A 21,348-nucleotide genomic window follows, 5' to 3' on the forward strand; every position below is an offset into this window, starting at 1 on the left:
TAAATTATTTTTCCTGTGCTGATCAAGTACATCTGTCAAATTCTTAGCCATATATTTGTTTTACTACATTTTTGCATATAGAGATTTAATAGCCAGTTACCAGTCTCTTCATGTGTATCAAGCCAGGCTAGGAGGTCTTTTTAGCACACCATTTAATAAAATTTCATAGTAATAATGCTTAAGAGTGTTTCTTTGTAACTGCTCCCTGAAAGACCACCTCCACAGAACTCATTAATTCTTATCAAAACCTATCAAATGGACAGAGAGAATGTTAACAAAAATAGTGGTAAAAAAATAAACCCAAACCACCAAATCCTGTTTGTCAAGATTTATCTTTTATACAAAAATCCTTTTTATTGGAAGAATTGGACATTGAAAGCACTGCTTACATAGATTTATGACATTTATCACAATTCAATCTACTTATATGGCTTCAGAGTTAAATAGGTCCGGCAGTCAAAAAGAAACCCTTAATGTCTAACATGATGTAGTGATAATCCTGTCATCACTAACTTTTTTGCCAATTCCTGAGTGAAAAAAAAGCCCTTTGATTTCAAATACTCTCTCATCCTTTGTCCCCTTTTCCTAATCTAAAGATGTCCTAATTTCTGGCTACACATAAACATCAAAGTGCATGCAATGGGTGGGTAATGTTTATTCAAAAGAAGTATGGAAATGAGTAACTACTGTAAAGAATCACTATCTCATGTACTTACTACACGCATAAGGTAAATGTGTATTCAGCTTCTAACAGTAGGCTTTGCATAGGCGTTAAATGGGAAGCACATATATAGCAGAATATTACAGAATATAATACACTAAAAATTAACAAAATTTATGTATTTCCATTTCCATAGGAACAGAAAAGTAACATGAGTCAAGTTCAGCACCTGCTTTTACCTAGAAAAATCTCTATACCTTATTACAGTGCAGGAAACGAGAGTCTATTAGAAAAAGAAAGCCATAGATGAAACAGAAGGCACCTCAAGTTTATAGCCCTCTTTTGCTTCAAATAGTTTCAGACTTGATTAGTTTTATATTGCAGATAAGAACTTAAGAAAAAAGCATTATTCCATTTTATTAGTATCTGATTCCAATAGGGAATAAAGCCTTCATGACTTAATATCTGAGTCTATCAGCTGACAGAATCTATCACAGTGATCATCCATATTACTCAAAGGTCCTGATGCCATTTGATGTTCTCAGAACTACTTGCCCTATTCAGCTCTGATGCTTTTGTGGTCTCTGCTTCACTTCTCACTTCTGCCTTGCCATCACAAGTACAATTAATCAGCTAATCTTCGAGATGTCAAAATACATTCAGTCCTTCAGGCTATTTCCTCTCTTCCAGAAAAGCATTCTGTTCAGTTATCGGACAAATATATTTGCCAATAGAAATGCAGCTTACACAAATTCTCTTTTCATTTGCAACACTGGTGTTTTCAAAAACACTGTCAGTACTGTTGTATTACTCATGTTTTTCAATAAGAATTGTCCTTTTGTTCTAAACTACTCTTATTTCCAGTATAAATAGCTAGCTAAAGTTAAAAAGAAAAATAACTAGCTAATAAAATTTGCAATAAGCTAACAAAATATTTCACTTGGATTTAAAATACCAAAAGTAAAATTTCAATGAAAACAGTAACTTATTTAAAAAAAAATCCAAACCTAAAACTAGCTATGTTGTGTTGACCTTGGTGGCTGACAGATTCCCACCCAGTCACTCTCTCACTTCCCCTCCTCAACTGGATAGAGGGAGAAAATAAGATGGAAAAGCTTATGTCACAAGCAGAACAGACTTGACATGGGGAAAATTAATTTGATGTATTGCAAATTAAAAACAGAGTTCAATAGGGAAGAAACAAAGACAAAACCTAAAAAACCCTTCCTCCTAGTCCACCTTCTTCCCAGGCTCAACTTCACTTCTTTGTTCCCAACTCCTCTACCTCCTAGGGGATATGAGTTGCAGTCAGTCCATAACCCTTCGTCTCTGCTGTTCCTTCCTCACACTTTTCCTCTGCTCCAATGTGGGGTCCCTCCCATAGCATAGTCCTTCACAAACTGCTTCAACATGGGTCCTTTTCATGGGCTGCAGTTCCTGCCACGATAAACCTGCTCCTGCATGGGCTCCTCTCCACAGACCACAGTTTCCTTTAGGGCACCATCCACCTGCTGTGGTGTGGGGTCCTCCCAGGCCTGCAGTGCGGATATCAGCTCCACCGTGCCACCGTGGCCTCTTCCATGGGCTGCAGGGGAATCTCTGCTCTGGCACCCTCCTTCTGCACTGACCTTGGTGTCTGCAGGGCTGCTTTTCACACTTTTTTCCTCAATACTCTTTCAACTGCTGCACAGTGGTTTTACCATTTCTTAATGCCAAAGTTTCTTAAATATGCTCTTAGAGAGGTGCCACCAGCCTGGCTGAGGGGCTTGGCCACACCCTGTGGTAGGTCTGTTGGAGACAGCTGGAATTGGCCATGTCTAGCACCTGCAGCCCCACGCTGCCAGTGCCTGGCCATGGACACCCCAAAACTGAGTGCTTCTAAGGTGATGAAAAGACACTCTGCATAGTTATTGGTGGGGTTTTTTCCTTAATTGAGGTCTTGGAAAGCATTTACGTTTTTAAGCTGCTCAACATGTTCGGCACTTGGCAAATGGAAGTGATATCAATTCTCGAATCTAAAGCTTTGAAGGATGGTTTCTTAGCAAAATGTTAAGATCGTTTTTACATAAACTGTGAGAAATGTTAAGAATCAACTCAGAAAGCAACATGATTTTAGCTCACACAAGCTAATAAGCAGTGAACAAATATGACAGTTAGCTGCCCGTCTTCTAATTGACAGTGCAAGTCAGGTTTAGCAGGCCTTTCTTCACCACAACCACTCTTTTTTTTTTTGTTTGTTTTTAAACTGAGATGCATGGATAAAAATTCTCATCTTTCACTTCATGCCTCTGCATATCTCATTGATGCAGGACACTACAGCAAACAAATTTAAGCTTTGAATTTGATTTACTTGAACATTTTGGAATTTTTCAGAGTTGTGAAATTACAAAAGTTTATGAAGGCGGCAGGTTTTTTTTTTAAAAAAATGGGTGAATGTTACTCTAGGTTTCCCATTTCCTATCTGCATTCAGAAGAAATGTTTAGAAGCACTTTAGGTTGAAAGCAGACTAAGGTCAGATATACGGTTTGCTTCTGATACCCCTTTCATTAATCAGACACACAATTAATTTTTATCAAATCCATGACAGAAAAAAGACAGAGATATTTGGAGGCCTGCAGAAACCTAAAAGTTTTAGAAATGTCTGTTTCTGTGAAGGCTGGCAGGCCCATGTTGACAAGCACACCCTTGCAGTTCAGTAAATGTATAAAACTCTTTTTGTGGGTCTTGAAGTATTTTAGTACTATGTAAACATTACAGAAAATCCAATATTATATTTTATATTAATAACCCTGCTTTCTGTATAATCAGTTTCTTGATCAATAAGAACAATAACAAAAAAGGAAATACTTTATTTAAAAAAATAAATCTATATTCCAAGAGAGTTACAAAAAAAAGTATTCAGTAGTTCAGAAGTGGCAGGAACAGGACTATTCAAACAATAACAGTTTGATCCATTTTCCCATAATATTTATTTAAAAGACAATAAATTTTCTTCTCCTGCTCTCTGAATCCCTTTAACTCCAAGAATATGAGAAAGAAAGAACAGAGATATACAGAGGTTTATAGGCTGGGGAAATTAGCCTTCTTTCAAAATTTGACCAGATTTGTTTTCAACTAATACATAATTTTAGCAACACAGAAAGCACTGATAATCTGGCCTTAGCACCAAGACTTATCTGTAGCGAGCAAGGGTCATGACAGTCTGGCAATCTTCAAGGCAAAGCAAGAGACACAGGACCAATAAAAGAAGTTTGGCTTATATTTGCAGGTCTGAGGCTCAAAATAAAGCAGAAACATGATAGAAAATTTATTTCAACTTTAAAATGTCAGTCTCACTTATATGTACTTATTTGAATTAGTACGCCAGCTGTTGACAAGGACTGTAGTGTAAAACATCTTGTACAACACTGCTGAGGTACTAGTTTAAATGTAGAGGAATAGTCACAGTTAACTGAAGATGCAAAAGAACAGTAAAATAACTTTCCTTGAAAAGAAAATAACTTTAACAAAATTATTTTTTAAATTATTTTTAAAGTTTATACAGGGGCAAGAAATTTTGATACATTTTCACTGTGCTATGCCAAGGATCTTAATTTTGTTTCATGTTATGTACATATAAAATATTAAAAGGAAATTATCTCCTACATATTTTTTGATGTCCGCTATCTTTAAAAGTTACTAATTGTTAAGGCCAGAAGGCATTTCTGCAACTCCCTAGAGGCTACCACTGTTTTGTACAAGTCAAGGCATCATGCTACTCATTAACTTACAACACACTATGGCCCAGTGCTGGGCAGTGCCTTCAGACTTGGTGATTACAAGTCTATACTGCTCCAATCCCAGTTGTATTCCCCAAACTTTCAAAAGTCACTATTATTACTATATTTGTTGGAAACGCAAGATCAAAGATAACTGATCTGAAAGCCCACAAGTTGATTTTGAAGTTGTATTATATTGTTCTTCTAGACTGTATAAAGCAAAGACCGAGTAGCTGTATATATGCACACTCAAAAAAGTCCATGAGACAATCACCCAAATAATCCATTGTCTTCTAACAAAATGCTTCATGTTATTTCAAATGCCACCCAGCAAAATACAGGATTTATTTATGAATATTTCCCATTAAAACATTAACATACCAAAATCAACTTACTAAGCGATACATTATGGCTAAAGTATGCTTAATATCATTGTGGTTTAAGTGATGTCTAAGTATCAGTCTCCTAGATAACAGTATGTCAGAATACGAACCTGCTTAGATAACAGCAGGTCAGTACATAAACATGCTTAGAATAGAGCTGATAGGAAAAATATCAATTAGGGAAATAAACTTTCTCAGAGTGTTTTTTAATGAGGAAAAGAAAGCGAAAATTTAATTACAAAATACATAATAAATACAAAAAAGCTTTAATAATGTAAGATAAACTCTCTACAAGAACTAGTATAATATCTAGGGGTATTTATTTTTGTAACAAGTTCATTTTCTTCCGTTCCCAGGTTCAGTGAAACACTTATTTACCTACAAATTATTTGGTAATGGTCCCTGGATCTATTCTGTCTGAAACATTAAAGCAACATGTCAAATATTTACACTTACTCCTTTTCACAAAAACACGAAGGGAAATTGTGTCTTACAGTTTTAACACACATTCCACATCTTAAACTTAGATAAATAGTAGCTGTGGCTTTCACTGCACAAGATGTGGGGAGCAGGTTAGAAGAGTAACCAAAGAGTCAATAAAACAATTATTTTGATTTTCTTTTTAAGGCAATTTCATTATTGGTAAATTAGAAATAACTTTTTTTAAAAGCTTGGCTTCTGACATATGTGTTGGAACCACAGTACTGTTAAAGAATACTCAAAGTATAGTATGGAGTAACAGGGAAGTAAAATCATCTCATGTATAATACCATAAAAGTATGGAGCAGCAACAGACAGGGATGCCTTTTGGATGAATATAAATGACAGCGTGAAAAGCACAGAGAAAGTTACAGCTGAAAAATTGTGCTACAGACCTTTTTAATAGGCATATCTTTCAAAAACATTTGAAAGATTTTATTCCATCATAAAAGGAATAAAAATTTAAATTACTCATTATTTTTTTTGGCTAGAATTTTCATCTTTTAAAAATATTTGTAGAAAAAGTAATAAAGGCAGACCCCACTGCACATTAAGGGTGGATTCCTGAGAAGTGAGACAGTTAGCAATTTGTCAGATAAAGCAATTTTTCCTCATCAGAATAAGCATAGCAGATGCATGTAATGACTTAGAAAATACAGATATTTAAACACACACAGGCAAAGTATGAAGGATGAAGCATGCAGCATGGAAAGGAAGGAGAAAATTATCAGGATTGTCACTGAAGTGATACTTCTAATACCTAACAATCACCTCATTTTTACACCTTTCATTGTGGCTGATTTGATTCACCTGAGGATGAAAATGAAGATGGTGAAAATGTAACTGCTCAGAAAAGAGGCAGAAGACAACTGTCACAGAAGATTTATATCAGGCCTTCAGTTTCCTAGAAGAATCAGCTGAGATCTTTTGAAACAGTGATCCAACCTGAAATGCATGCATCTGCTTCAGTTGATAATCCTACCCTGCCTTTTATCTCCCACACTATATATATTATCCCTGTGTATTTAAATTGTATACTTGCATCCACCTGCTATATTGTTGATTCTTATGGGAAAACCTGCTTTACTGTTAAAAACTGGCACTTCATCTATTACACTAGTAAAGGCTAGAAATCTGAGTAATAATTGGCAAAACAACTCTGAAATTATAAATAAAGCAGCAACACATATCAGCGTACTTCTGAGTGAGAAATGTATACATTAGAGAGGCTGACAAGTAAAATAAAGTTTTGAAGCAAGAATCAATTTAATATAGGGTAAAATGCAATGAAAGAAACCTGCTTGGATGAGGTGGTTTAAGTGCATAGTTGATGAAAGAAAGCACACGAGTTTTCATTGCAAACAATATATGCAAAGAGCAATAAGCAACATCCAGCACAACTAAGTGCCCGTTCCTCAGTTTACAATAAGGCTACATATTCTTCTGTGCACTTTTAAAACAAAGCCCACCACTGGGCTCCGGAGTCTGCAAGAACAGCAGCAGTAATTACATCAGTAACTCCAGGATTGGTGTTCTCTCTCCTCTGCACCGCCCACAATTCTGACTAATCATTAGGAAAGACTGACTAGCTACAACAAACAAAAGAAAACAAAATAATATTTCACAGGCCCAGAATTTTGGACTTTATATATTTGTCTCTTTAACCTTTCCAATGTTTTGAAGAGCAAAGTAGTAAACCTCTTTTTGATGTAAATGCAAAACTGAAATTAATGCTTTAATTATAGTTCCTTTGAAGATCTAGGAATTAAATTTGGGGTCACAAATAACATAATGGTTTCCAAATTTTTCCTCTTCTGGAGACTACTTTTCTTTCACCTCCACTCCCCCAAAAACTTTAGCAACTACAAATATACAACACTTCAGATCAGTGTTTCTAACCTATGAAGTACACAAGAAACTACAGAAATCCTCTGAAGATGAGCAAGTTTCAGATAAAAAAAAAAATTCAAAGCAATAAGATGAGTCCATAGCAGGAAAAAAAAATTATTTTTACCTAGGTCGTCCCCTTGCCATTTCTTCTTGATTTTTATATATGTCTAGCCTCTTCCGCAAAAGAAAATGAAGAATTATGCTACTACTGGCATTTTGGACTGATATAGGAGAGCATGATGAAGCAGACAGTCTTTCTACACTCAAGTTACTATGTTGCTCTAAATTCTTTGTATATATTAATATTTTCCCATTACTACAGTAATAAAAGTTGTAAACTATTTTCCATACACACTTCTTAATAATGCCTGAAATTTTTGTGGGGTTTTTTTTCTTTCCTTACTTTTTTACTGGATGTAAGCAGAGTTTTAGTGGTGAGATTTTATGAATTAGGTTGCAAACTAGTAAAGCAAGAGAAAATATCACTTTTCCATTCTACATTAATTCTGTTCATCAAGCTTTGTAGTTACACTCAGAGCAAGCTTTTCCACTATCACTTCAGTTTTGGCATGCGCTCTCACTATTAAAACCCTGACCTACTTGATTATGTGCCCTAGCTGAAAAGTATTGTGAAAACAGGAAGTAATTTAAAATTATAATTTGATGTATGTAAATAATTTCAATTATTAAAAGTCCCTGTTGAAAAGTTTTTTATTTTGTAAACCCAAATTTTAGGCAGATGGTGTTGCAAAGTAATTCTGATACAGTGCCAGTGATATTGCTGTTACTTATTGATATTGCTTTGTTATTTATTCGTTACCACAGCATTGTGTCTGTTTGTGTCAATGTGTACATATACGTCTTCTAATAAAGACGACTTCATACTAGACTACTGCAGTGGTCCTCTTTATTATTATTTACATATAGACATCTTTTCTTGTCATGTGAGGAGTTCTCTCTAGTCTTATCATAAAAAAATGTAAAATACATCAAAGCTAAGACTGGCAAACTATAACTCACCTGAATCAATAATTACTACAAGTTACATTTATAAATGTTCATATCAATAATACAACCAATTCTTATTCTGTCTCTTGGACCAGGCAGGAGGAGAAAGAGTAATTACAAGGAACTTTATGTAAGAACAGATATAAAAGTATCTCAATATTTAGGAAAAATTTTATTTCACTGACACAAACAGCATTTGCCTGAAATAAATGTGACAAGAAGTATCTGCTAAAACAGAAAAATCTCCATCTATGCAATACTATTTATGAGGCTAACCCCACATTTTATTAATTTATATGAATGTTTAACCTAGTGGTATCTTATACTTTTCCTCATTTGTCCTTAAAAAGGAAAAGTAAGATCAGCCATTAACAGGAACCTACAGCTTTATTAACTTCTTTTTTAATAAAAAAGAAGGTAAGTATTATTTTGACATATTTGCAACAACGTTACAACATTTCAAATTTATGTAGAATTTACCATTTGCAGACCAGACCTTCAACTTTTCAAAGATGGCTATTATCAAAGAACGCCAAGTCTGAAATTATGAATGCTAGGTTCATGCAAACACATACATATAACACTTGGTTTATAATCCTGAAGGGGTAGGGGCACAACCCACTGAAGTTCACAAGCTGGAAATCAGGTAAGATTTTATACAAAGGTTATATAGAAGTGGGCCACCATAGTAGTAATTCTAAATGGGAGAAACCAAAAAGTTTACTGAGCCCATTGCTTAAGATATTTCATATATATTAGTATTTTAATCACTTTGAATTGAAAGTCACATTTTGGAACACAACCAGTGTAATTACAGACTCAGTAATAACATTTCAGCTGCTTCACCAATACTTTTACAAGGTGTTTGAAGAAAAGACCACTGTACTTATGAAGAGGTATGAATACACACAAAGAACAATATTTTAAAATATTAAGCATACCTGTGTTCGCAGAATTTCACCTTTTGACAGTTGCATATCACCAGTCAACTCTTTCACAGTAATGCCTAGTGGTTCCAGACGTTTGCTGAAGTAATTTGTCATTTCAGCTGCCAAAGCCTTCATAGGAGCAACATACACAATCTGCACCAAAAGGACATTCACTTGATAAATGAGCAAACCCCACAATGTCGTTTGTTTCATGGCAACCATTACAAATCACAATTTATTGTGAAATATGATGCCAGGCGCTTACAGTGAAAAAATCTTAATAGTGATATATGAAAAGTAGTTATCTTTGTTGGGTAAGTGTGCAGCTGTTTAAAGGACAATGGATTTTGTTTATACAGCCTCATCACTTTGAAAATTGGTTCTGCATCAAAGCTAAATGCATTTTCATAGCTTTTTACTTGCATAATAAGATTTTTAGAACACAAATAACAATATCTTTAACAATAATGAAATAAATCAAAACTGGCCTTATCTTTGACTTGGAAAAGTGTAATACCCTTGAAAACTTCCTGATTTTATATTCCATGTATAACATATAATGGGTTTTACCTTAGAAGTTGAAAAGCTGTTACTTGGTTCATTAAACTCCTACCTTAAACTCATCCTTTTTGATAACACCATGCTGGACATGCTGGCGAATTTCATGAAGGACTGTCAGCATGGCAATGTTAGTCTTCCCAGCTCCAGTGGGGGCGCAGATTAGCATGTTCTCATTTGTGTTGTAGGCAGTTTCAAAAACTATAGACTGGATTCGGTTTAGTCTTTTCATGCCTTTAAAAGCAAGTTGTCCAATCTGTTAAAACAAATAACATGCATCTTTTTGATTTTTCATATATATATATATATGTGTGTGTGTGTATACTTATATTAATCATAAGAGAAAGAACACATGGTAACAAAACTTAGGATAACTGTTGAAATATATTTATTATTCCAAGGTTTTTATTCTGAGGCCACCACTCCCACCCAACCTTCAAATACCAAATCCATAAGGAAAACAAAATATAGCAGGATAACATCTGTTAAAATTAATCAAAATCTTTAGCCACATGCTATTTCTGCATTTAATTTCAGCATTTATTTTTAATTGAGCGTGACCAAAACAAATATACAATAAAATAATGACCTACTAATAATTAGACATCAGTAAACCAGCAATAGTCCGATTAGATGAATATGCATTTTTAAATCTAAGATGACAAACTACGACTACTCTAATGGAAGAAGAGGTAGCAATACAGAGGAACCTACTGAAGAAACAGAAGATTAAAAAAATTATTTATGATTAATTTTGCCTAATAAAATTTAATTATGCAAACACACACACATAAATTCAGTAGCAGTTCTCTTTCATTCTGAGGAAATCTTCATCTTGCAATTGTTAATGTTCAGGCCTTTCTCCAACAACACTTAGAACAAACTGCAGCCTCCAAAAGCAACATAAAACTTGTATATGTAGTCCCAAATAAACTTTGAGAGTGTTTTCAAAAATGAAATTATATAGTTAATACAAGCAATTATTGTTATTATAGTTTAATTCATGTTTAAATCTTATAAGATACAAATCAGTAAATAAAAAAGACTTTGTTGCTCTTGGTCTCTCTGAAAAATAAGATTTTCGCCAAGCAAGAACTGCTGTTGACAGTTACAATTTCTGCATTTGAAGATTCTAAAGCTTTCGCAACTGAAGAACAGACCCTTAAGATATAAATTTCATTTTCTAATAAACCTGCTTTTTCTTAGTTACTTTTCACAGACACTTAAAAGAGACTGCAAAACACAGAATTATTTCCTTTCTACAGATTTAATTACCTGCACTGCTTCTACAAATAATCATAAAAAGTATCTTACTGATATTTTTGATGATTATAATTTTTATTTTATTTGTAGGAAACGACAGAAGTACAAATTTACTGTAAAGAACAGTCCTGAAAGTACCTTCTGAAGATCTCCCTTTCCATTATTCTGGGCGCTTTAGTTAATTTACAGTCATTTGCTATAGTAATAGCCTCTCCAATACTAATAACCAATTCTTTCCAATACTAAGCAAATTATTTGTGCAGGACCCAATTTATTACTATGTCAAGTAATGCAAGTTTAGGAATGAGGGCTTCATTGGCTATTCAAATCAACTATTTTATTTAACTTTGTGAATAACAGCACTAGGTCTACCATTTTGCTGCAGCTTCTTGGCAGTAGCCTCATGTTAGAGGCTGAGATGCAAATTACAAATTTACATTAATACACCATTTTCACAATATATGACAATGCTCTACTCTTAAATGTAGAGAAATGATGTACTTAATGACTGGTTAACTGTAGTTTTATTTTAGAGGATTAGAAGTACTGAAAAACGGCATTCATTGAGATAAAAGTCAATGAAAATGTTATGCAATCAACACGCTATTTCCTTTTGAAAAATGTGCTTTTCAATTTAGCAGTACCTTTGTCTTAGTAAACCTTTCAGGTTGAAAATTTCTTGTGCAACATAGAAAAAACAAGTTCCATTCAAATCATGGATTGCATTTGTATTTAGAGGGTTGACACATCTCAAATATATTCAAATATCTAAACTGTTAAGTGTCTTTGGTGAAGGAAAAATCTAATGCAAGTACTTCCAGTGCTTTTCATCAAGTTTCTTCAATTTTTTAAGTGGCTGACTTTCAGGATTACAACAGTTTTCACTCTTAATGTTCTTTCATAGTTTATTCCGCTTGCAAGATTGCAAAAGTTTATTTGTTTTGCACCAAGTTTTGTATACCTAATGTTTACTTGGTTATTTGTCTTCAAAATTCATTTAATCTTCATGAATGAGACTATTATAAAGTGTTAATGGGTTTCCTGGAGACCTGCTGTTTACATTAATGCTATCAGGGTTCAATCAGCTATTTTTGTGGTCTACTTAGTAATTTTAGGTTTCTAATTTTCCTGTTATTTCATTTTGAGATTTTTTGACAGGTCTTTGAAAATGGTTATATTTTCCCTTTTACCTTCCATTCCATCTAATTGGACTTAGAAGGTATTATAAACACCATAAAGTTCACACTGATAAACACTGTTTACGGTGTTTATAACAAAGGATCTATGGAGAGAAACTCACAAACATAACTGGTGATTACAGAATTGAACTAACAAGCGCTGCACAATATGTATATTATTTAAAGAAGCAGTTTTAAAACAAAAGCAGAAACATAGTTGTCTAAGTGAAGTCTAATGTAAGTATCTTCAGAAAAGAATAACAGGAATTTTTCAGTCTCATAGTTGAACACGCATGGCTTTACACATACAGGTCTCCTTACAGTTGTGTGATTGTTAATACCCTTAAATAAAGTATGTCTTTAAGTGTTTTCTTAAAGTACTGCCTGTAGGAATATATTGTTCCAGCTTCTCTTAATCTTTAAGTGGGCAGTGTTTTTCCCCTTCTTTTTCCTCTACATTTGGAAGAAATATACTATAATCCTGGGACATATACATATTAGCAAAAATAAATATTTCCATAAATAAAAATAATTTCCTGGTTTTTTTCCTACTGGAAAATAGTAACACCATGGATTAAGGCTGACTTTGGTAACCAGCAATAAATAAACAGATGTTCCAGAAGCACCAGAGGAAGCTGTGTAATACATTAGGAAAACTAACCTCAGCTTCTTTTCTGGAAAGATGCTAAGCCTACTGAAACAGGAATATTACGAGTGGAATAAAGATTAATTAAAAAAAAACCCAAAACATAAAAGCCTGGTTAAGAATTAGAAGTGGGTTTTTTTAATAATGGTATTCTGACCAGAATCTAGACCTTCACTCAACACAATTTTCAAACAACATAAAAGAAAAATGAGGGCACTGAAAACCACAATCACATTACATGGTTAATGCATAATATTCTTTGAAAGGTGGCTCTGCAGAAACATATTAAGGATTAAAAAAAACAAGAGAAAGGAAGTCCAGAGAAAAACAGTGTCTTAAGACTTCTTCAAACCAACTCCCCATTTGGTTGAAAAAATGTTAGAGGTTACCCTTTCCCAAAACTTAATTTTATTCTAAACAGTAAGTACAAGTGCATAATCCAAAACCAGTAGTTCTGACCTGAAAAATCAGTAAGAAAAAAATGGGACAGTAGACAGGAATGCAACAGTATGCACAGAGGTCCACAGTTTGACAGATGTACTAGAAGATTAGCTTTTTTAATTTGTCATTTGCACAAGCTACTTAGTTTGAAAGCTGAAACCAATTTTTTTCCCTCTGGCATACTAACATCAGTCAAGACTTCTACAGACCAATTCTTTCTCAGATAAATCAGTAAAATCCCTTCTTGCTTAAAGGACTGTTAGCCACTGGATGGCAGAATATGTTTTTACTGAAGGTGAATGAGATGCAACATTCTTCAGCTTTCTATTCCACTGTTGATTTATCCCTAGAATTCTACACAAACCAAAGGAAATTTAAGCAGAATACAATCTGAGTGCCATTCTCAACAAACACAGTTTCATGCCTAAAATGGTGCCATTTTTATCTAAGCATGAATCAATGAGAAAGACCACTGAGAAACAACTCTTTCCACAAACCAGATGATATTCAAAGGCGGCTCTGATATGAATGTATAAAACCTTTATTTTTATTTCAGTAAGGAATTTACTATTACAATTAATGCTTTCATGAGTAAATGAGATTACACCTAATGAAGATATTCTAAATTAGTCATTTCATTAAAAAGATATTTGTGTGTTGGTGCTCTAACAGCAATTTAAAAATAGGACAAAACATTAAAGTAATATTCATGAATGAGTCATTTTTCTAGTTTTCATGTAATACTAGACAAATTTTCTCATGGTCTGAAATAAAGAAATGTTAGTAATCTGTACTAATTTCCACAGCATAAAACCACCTAAAATAAATGTTCTATAATGATGACTTCTTCTGTTGTACAATAACAAAATACTATGATTGCTACCCATTTATCATAACCCATGGCACTCATAAACCAAGTTTAAACTTCTAGCATTTTCCCTACTCATTGACTTAATTTTATGTAGATCTATTTTAATCAGAGTACCTTATATATTTCAGGCACAACAAATCCCATTCTGCAGTCACTTGTTCTGTTGCACTTTCAGTTAAAAAGATAATTGATCTAACTGGTAATAGCATGACTACTTAACTAATTTACAGAAAATCCATGAAATTCAGGAAATGAAGTTCAGATATCCCTCGTCCTGACATATAAATAATCTGTAGGTCATCTTTCCTGTTTGCTGTATGTTGTTTTAACCAATGTATGTGTTTTAACCAACAGCATTGGTTAAAACACATATCTATGCATACACACTTATACACACATTTATTTATATACACACATGTATTTATATGTATATACACATACACATTTTAATAAATAGATTCCCACTATCCCTCCAAATTACGAATATTTAGTAGCCTCCCTGCTTTCTAATTATGCATGTATACACTTAAAGCACTTTTGTGCCAGCGTAAATCCTATTTTATTATTGAAGGTACACTTAGAAATAAAAAATGTTGTACCTGGGGACTTCCACAGCCTCCCTCTCCTGATGATACTTTCCATATTCTGCTACTTTCATGGGGGTTTTAGCTCATGAGATTTAGGAGCAATAATAAATAAAAATATAACTACATAAATACTATAAAGGTAAAATTAATTTTACATGATCTTAGGAGTACTATTTGAGGATATAATTTCCTACCTGCCCCAAAGACTGAAATGTTGGCTTTCAAAGTGCGTACATACCTTTTAAGCAAAGGCTCATAACATGTAAAAGAAAAACTGCATGATGTTTGGATCTGCTCCATTTAGCACCAAATCATATCAGTGAGATTTCATTGGACTTAGGGGGACAATTTTTGTAGGAACAAGTAGCCTACACAAAGATATGAAAACTATACAAGCGTACCAAATAGAATTTAGGATTGGCTTTGGGCCATAATCAGCATTACAATTTCTTGAAGTAAGTGTAAATTATGTCTCATCCAAAGTGTAGTACCTGAAGAGTTATGTGCTATAAAGGAAGCTTAGAGTAAAACACGTTAGACAAATGCAAGTAACAACAGGCACCAGAGAAGCAGCAGCAGGTTTCAAACCTGTACGTACTACAAGTGACTAGACTAGAACTAAAAGCAATTCTTGTATGGTATGGCAATCCATGTCACTATCAGTGGTAATTACAGAATCATTTAGACTGGAGGTCATCTAGTCCAACCTCCCTGCTCAAAGCAGGATCACCTACATCAGGTGGACCAGGATTGTGTAGCTGGGTTTTAAATATCGCCATGGATGGAAACTCCACAACCTCTCTGGGCAAGGTGTACCAGCCTTTAACCACCTCACAGTAAAAAATTACCTTCCTGTGTTCAGATGAAATTTCATGTGTTTTAATTTGTGCCCATTGCCTCTGTTGTTGTCACCGGGCACCACTGAGGAAATTCTGGCTTCCCCTTTGTTAATCATTCTCACATCAGGAATTTATATACACTTGTAAGATTCCCCCTGGGCCCCCTCTTCTTCAGCTCTCTCAGCCTTTCTTCACATGAAAGATGTGAGGTCCCTTAATTAGATTAAGAAGCCAGAAGAAATTCCTAGAAATGACAGATAATGAACCACAAGGGTAAAATTATACTCTGACATCCTATAGAACACAGAATCACAGCCCATGAGACTTTCCTGAATATGTTTTTGATTTAAATTAAACATCATCTTTTAGAAAACTACGGAGTCTTAATTTTTAAAATTATCACCACATTCACTGGTTAATGCAATGGGTATTCAAGTAGCAATAGCCATCAGAAACCAGGGAAATTTTCCTAATTTCAAGTTATATTAGTGTAATTAAACTCAAAACAAACACTGCAAAATTTTCCTAGATTCTGACAAAGAGTTCACAGGAATAAAAAAGTATCCTCAGGGAAAAGAAAAAATTTAAAAAAATCTTTATTATATGTGAAAGGATTACCTCTGCTTAAAACTATCACAGCACACAAACTATGAAAATTATTATGGCTTTACTTTATTTGTAAAGCTGCTTTTAAATCCTGATTAAACATTTCCCCTCCAGACTTTCAGACTTCATTTTTTACAAGATACTGAAACTGTTAGTTTTCTGACAGTTATTCAGTTCTCGGAAATGTGAAAATTCTGGACAGCTCATAACAGTGAGTGTTCTTCAACAAACAAATTTTCATTAGAGAAGAACCAGTCTCCATCCAGAGGAAGTCCAGAACAGTTCCATTAAAAAATGAATTGCAGCAAAGTCTAGTACTATATTAGTTTCCTACTAACTATGGTAACATAAGAACTCCTTGAAAAAAACAGCCAGTAAGAAAAAAAATAAATCAAAGAATAAAAAAACTCTGTGTCTGATGTTTTGTTATTTTTTGTTTTTTAAAATCATCAGTCCTACCGTCTGCTCTCATGAACAAAGAAGAGAGATCTATTCAAAAGCAAGCATTTTTAGGGAAAATATTTAAGTTCATATATGACAGCTAAGAGCTAATATTGCCTGAAGTAATTTCAACAAAATTCCTTTTAAGTCTATAGACACATTGCCACCAACATTATCTTAACTATTCTCTTGATGAGCTACACTATACAAACAACTGCAGCAGTCAGACTTTTTCTATAGATTTCTGAATTATTCAACCACTTATGGTTGCATTAAAGATACAATATTGAGAAATACTCTTTGGTTCAACATATAGATTAAAACCAAAGACTTCTGCATGTATAGACCCAAAATCAGTTTGATGGAAATGATGAGGGGAAAAAGTTAATAACTAATGCGTACCATGAAGACTGAGCCTTTTGCCCACCTAGCTGCAGAAAACTAATAAAAACAGCAGGTCCTCAAAGATAAGGGAGATACAGCCTCCCTAGAAGACAATGGGATTATACAGAGACCATTTCTGACCTGAAGCACACAGCTCAGCAGAAACTAGCAAAAGGTCAGAAGTTTACCAGCAAGGAAGACTTCGAGCCTTCATCAAACGATCACCAGAGAACACCCAACGACCACCACCACATTTTACAGAGCATGTGCGGTTGGGGCAGGAACCACGTAAACGATTTCTGGGAAATCATTTGAATGCTCCGGCCTTTTCTTGGAAAACTTATGCATATGTATGTATTCTGCCTATATAGCCTGAGGACTTTTAATTCTTGTGTGTGTGTGCGTTAGGAGGAGAGATCCCACACACACAGGGTGCCGTAATAAAGGAATACCTGCTTAATAACTCCGGTTATTGAGTTTTCACTACATCAGAAGTGACAGGAAAGCATCATAGTTCCAAGGCTTTCACTGCTCTGAGCTAAAACACTTAAAAAGCTTGGGGAATCTCCTCCCCTCACTGGGAGAACTGTTGTGTTCCTCAGCCTAGTTATGACAAAAGATTATAGACAGAATGATTATACCCTCTGGTGATTTGATTTGAGGAAATGGATAACAAAGTGTTTCAGATTTTTCCATAAAAGCAACTATTTCTACAGTACAGCAAATGTACATAAATTTTGGCATCCAAACAGACACACAGGTGATATTCTGATTTCAGTGACACTATTGTAAACTCAAAAATATCTGATGTCAAGAGAATTATTCCAGATTATATCAATGAAATGGATATCAGAACACAGCCTCCTCTTAGAGCTTTCTGATGCCATTTGTGAATTACACACAAAAATTACCTTGAAGTAATGCAGCTAGTAGGAAAATAGCAAAAGGAAAACTGGCAACAGTTGTGGCATTTTCGAGTATCGGACATTAAAATTTTATGAGGATAGAAGGATTTGAGTTTAATTTATTCACATTTCATCCATATTAACAGTATCAAATAAAGAGGGTTTCTTTCCTTTAAAATTTTAAAATAACTTATGCTATACAAAGCTAAGAGCATGGAAGAGTGAAATACAAAAATATCCATGAAGTTTAAAACATTTAAAATGTTGTTACCCTTAACAGCAAGGTTCCTCCTGTACTGCTGCACATTGACTACCACCATCTCACTGACTTTTCTAGATGGAACAATGAGGAAACTGAGGTTTATATGCCACAGCCTATTCTACAGGTTTGGGGTTTTTTCCATTCAGAGAATACCCTCATAATTCCTTACACTTATATACAACTAAAACAGACTCCTAGTTCTGCTGATGGAATATTGCTCTGTTAATTTATTCCCCTGGGAAAACACAGTGTGTCTCTAAAAGGAAAGAAGAAAAAAAAAAAAATCACTGTTAGAGGCACACTGTCTCAAAAGTAACTGCAATCAAAGAGTTAATACAGAAAACCCTTTTCTAGAATACAGACACTGCAAGACAAAGGGAGAAACCCAACAAATAAGAAAGAAAGATAACAACTGCATCATGAAAGGAATTACATAAATTCTAGCCATTGGTGAGAATAAAGTTACTCTACTAACACGCAACATAAAAACCGAAGCTCTTTTATGAAACCAATATATAAGTTTTAGCTAACTTTTCCCAAATAAAGAGGTTATGACATGATACGAAAGTACACACAAAGTAATTTTTGAAAGCTGAATTATTGCATGAATTGCCATTTCTGAACTAGCTCTCATAATTTTGAAACAACCGCACCATATCAACAGATATCTAATATTAATCTCAAAAAAGGTGTGGTTACTGCAACTAGCCTAGACAGCTAATTGGAAAATCTAGTAGGGATGGAGAGTACTGACAGAAAATAGTAGATAGTTTTTGGCCAAACCTGAAAAATTATGACCATGAGGAAGAAACAGACATCAGACAAAAGGGATCAAAGTCTAGGCCCTCCCATAGCACACAGACTTATGTGAATGATTGAGGTATGGGTCAAGATAAAGAGAAAACTTTCTACGGGGCTGCATCTGGCCATTTCCATTCAGCAATTCTCAGGATTTAGATTAATGGAAAATTAAGACACTGAAGACTACAGAATCACAAAAACTGAAAAGCTGATGAAGAAGATAGTTCTTGCTTAACAAATAGCACTACAGATTTATCAGAGCTTTCACACCTACTTTGAAAAGGATACATGCTGCAGGTTACAACTGGACCAGACTTTTTGTTTTGCTACTATAGTAGCTATTGATATGCAAAACAGTCTTTATTTGTTCTGATGTAGGCAAATTACTGATGCAAAACCTGAGAGAGGCATCCTTATTTAGCTTAAAGATACATCTGACAACAAGCCAAGAAGTCTCCATCTAAGGAGTAAGCATGGCAGAGAGACAGTCTCATGCTTAGAGGTCCAGAAGGACAAACGTCCATATGTATCAAAAGCAAGGGTAAGAAGAATTAGGAACACAGGAAATTAACTCTTACATAGTCTCAGATGACTCAAAAAATCGCCATCCTTTTCAGATTCAGGGAACAAAAGCAGAGAAGAGGGAATATTTGCACAGAAGTTTCCTTCATTATATGTTCAGTGATAAGTAATTCCTATGAATGGCTAAATATAATCTTCTTCCTCTGTACATTGTTTCCTGCCAATGAAAAGTTCCTATTCCCCTTCTCCAGATTAATTTCCTATGCACTACAGATGAAAGAAATGGTTTCTACTATTATTATTATTATACAAAGCACACCTATTTGTTCATATGAAAAGAAAAAATAACTCCACTCTTACCTGATGTGTTCAGTTCCAATATTCTAACTGAAAAATTAAGTGGTAGGATAATTCCAATTTTCCAGTTAGAATTCAGAAAAAGTATTTTGTTAGAATAAGATACAAAACACACACACAAAATCTATTTCCCGCTTTAAAAGACTTCATGTTACTTGTTGCTCCCTGTTCTACAGACTCAAACAACTACCTGTCCGAGAATTTTAAAACTTCCACTATATTAGCAGTTACTGTGTGATCTTGAAGTTAATGGAAACTCCAAGTCTAAAATGAATAGCCTCTCAGATATAAAGTCAATCTTTTAGTCACGTACTTCATCTATCTGAAAACCTTTTAAAAACATTTAAAACTATTTGGTGATTTCTAACTGAATCCCTTGATGGACAATGTCAGTCCCATTTCTATTACTGAAAGACCTAGGACATTCTTATCCTACATAAGATATTCATGTCTCAAGGAGAGTACTGAAACTTGTGCTAATTAAAGACAAACATTAAAATCAGACAAAGTATAACTTGTTTAAAAATTTTCAGTGAGAGTTAATCTTTTAAATGTTACAGCGTATCAGAATTCCCTCATCTTTGAAAATTCTCACTTTGAGATTAATTTCTTAAAAATAAAAACCAATTTGGGTCTTGAGTATAATTTTAATTAGAATTTAAACTACTATCCTGTATTTTTCTTTAAATTGAAGACCAATTACTCCTAAGAACGAAAGCTTGCCTTCAGGTATGCTATCAAAGTGAAGCAGACTGCTGCATTCTTCTTCCACACTCGTACTATGAAATTCCATTGAGAAATGGCTATTCTCTAAATAGGACGCAGCAGATGCACATTATTCAGTCTCCTGTCTTAATTATCAAAATGACTAAAACGACTTTTGAGTTGCTTTCATTAAAAACTTTACAGATCTCTGCATGTGCTTTATACGAAAAATTATCTATATTCAGTCAATGACACAGAGGTACCTCCCTAAAGAATGAAAAATGAACATTTAACAAGTTGCTTCCTCAATTTAAATATTTCACTTATTATGATCATTTAAAGAGGTCAGCAAACATAACAGCTGCAAAGTCACCAGGTAAATATAATTGAATTTCAAATATTACAGTGATTAAGTACAAGAGGAAAAAAAAGCTGGATTTCTTTGAGCTACATGCAGCTGCACTGTGGCAGAACATGTCTACCTGAAATACTTCTTGGATTTTTACTGACCATTGGTTTTACTCTACAAAATTTAATACATAAATAAAAGTCACTCAATTTACAGTCAGTTGAACATCACAATTTGGAGCCTAAATATTGACTTCCCTTGAAAGCAAATTTAAACCTGTCTTTCAGAGCAGGGTAACAGCACTTCATATTATGTAATTTTAAAATATCTTTCAGTATTTTTATTTTTAAATAAACCCTAATTAATTTGATACTATTTTATGCACCCAAAGGCATCAGTTCTAACTATTCATGTAGAAACAAATACTTAATTTGTTAACACAGAAGCCACTTCAGGATAATGTTTTCAAACTATTTACTTTAGCTTGCCCTTAACATATGACATAAACTATTTCTTCCTTATA

The 21,348-nt window shown here is 34.1% G+C and overlaps 1 protein-coding gene across 11 annotated transcripts in view; it reads right to left on the minus strand.

The window, feature by feature from the left end:
- Nucleotides 1-21,348, minus strand: part of ASCC3 (activating signal cointegrator 1 complex subunit 3) — a 288,803-nt gene that overhangs the window by 199,334 nt on the left and 68,121 nt on the right. For all 11 annotated transcript variants that reach the window (XM_074862160.1, XM_074862161.1, XM_074862162.1 and 8 more), the window contains 2 exons: nucleotides 9,724-9,924; nucleotides 9,123-9,263 (listed from right to left, as the gene is read on the minus strand). In XM_074862160.1, coding sequence (XP_074718261.1) covers nucleotides 9,123-9,263; nucleotides 9,724-9,924 — 342 coding nt within the window. The remainder of the gene's footprint in view (nucleotides 1-9,122; nucleotides 9,264-9,723; nucleotides 9,925-21,348) is intronic.

Source organism: Strix uralensis, chromosome 3 (genome assembly GCF_047716275.1).
Source record: "Strix uralensis isolate ZFMK-TIS-50842 chromosome 3, bStrUra1, whole genome shotgun sequence".
In the NCBI taxonomy this organism is placed as follows: Eukaryota; Metazoa; Chordata; class Aves; order Strigiformes; family Strigidae; genus Strix; species Strix uralensis.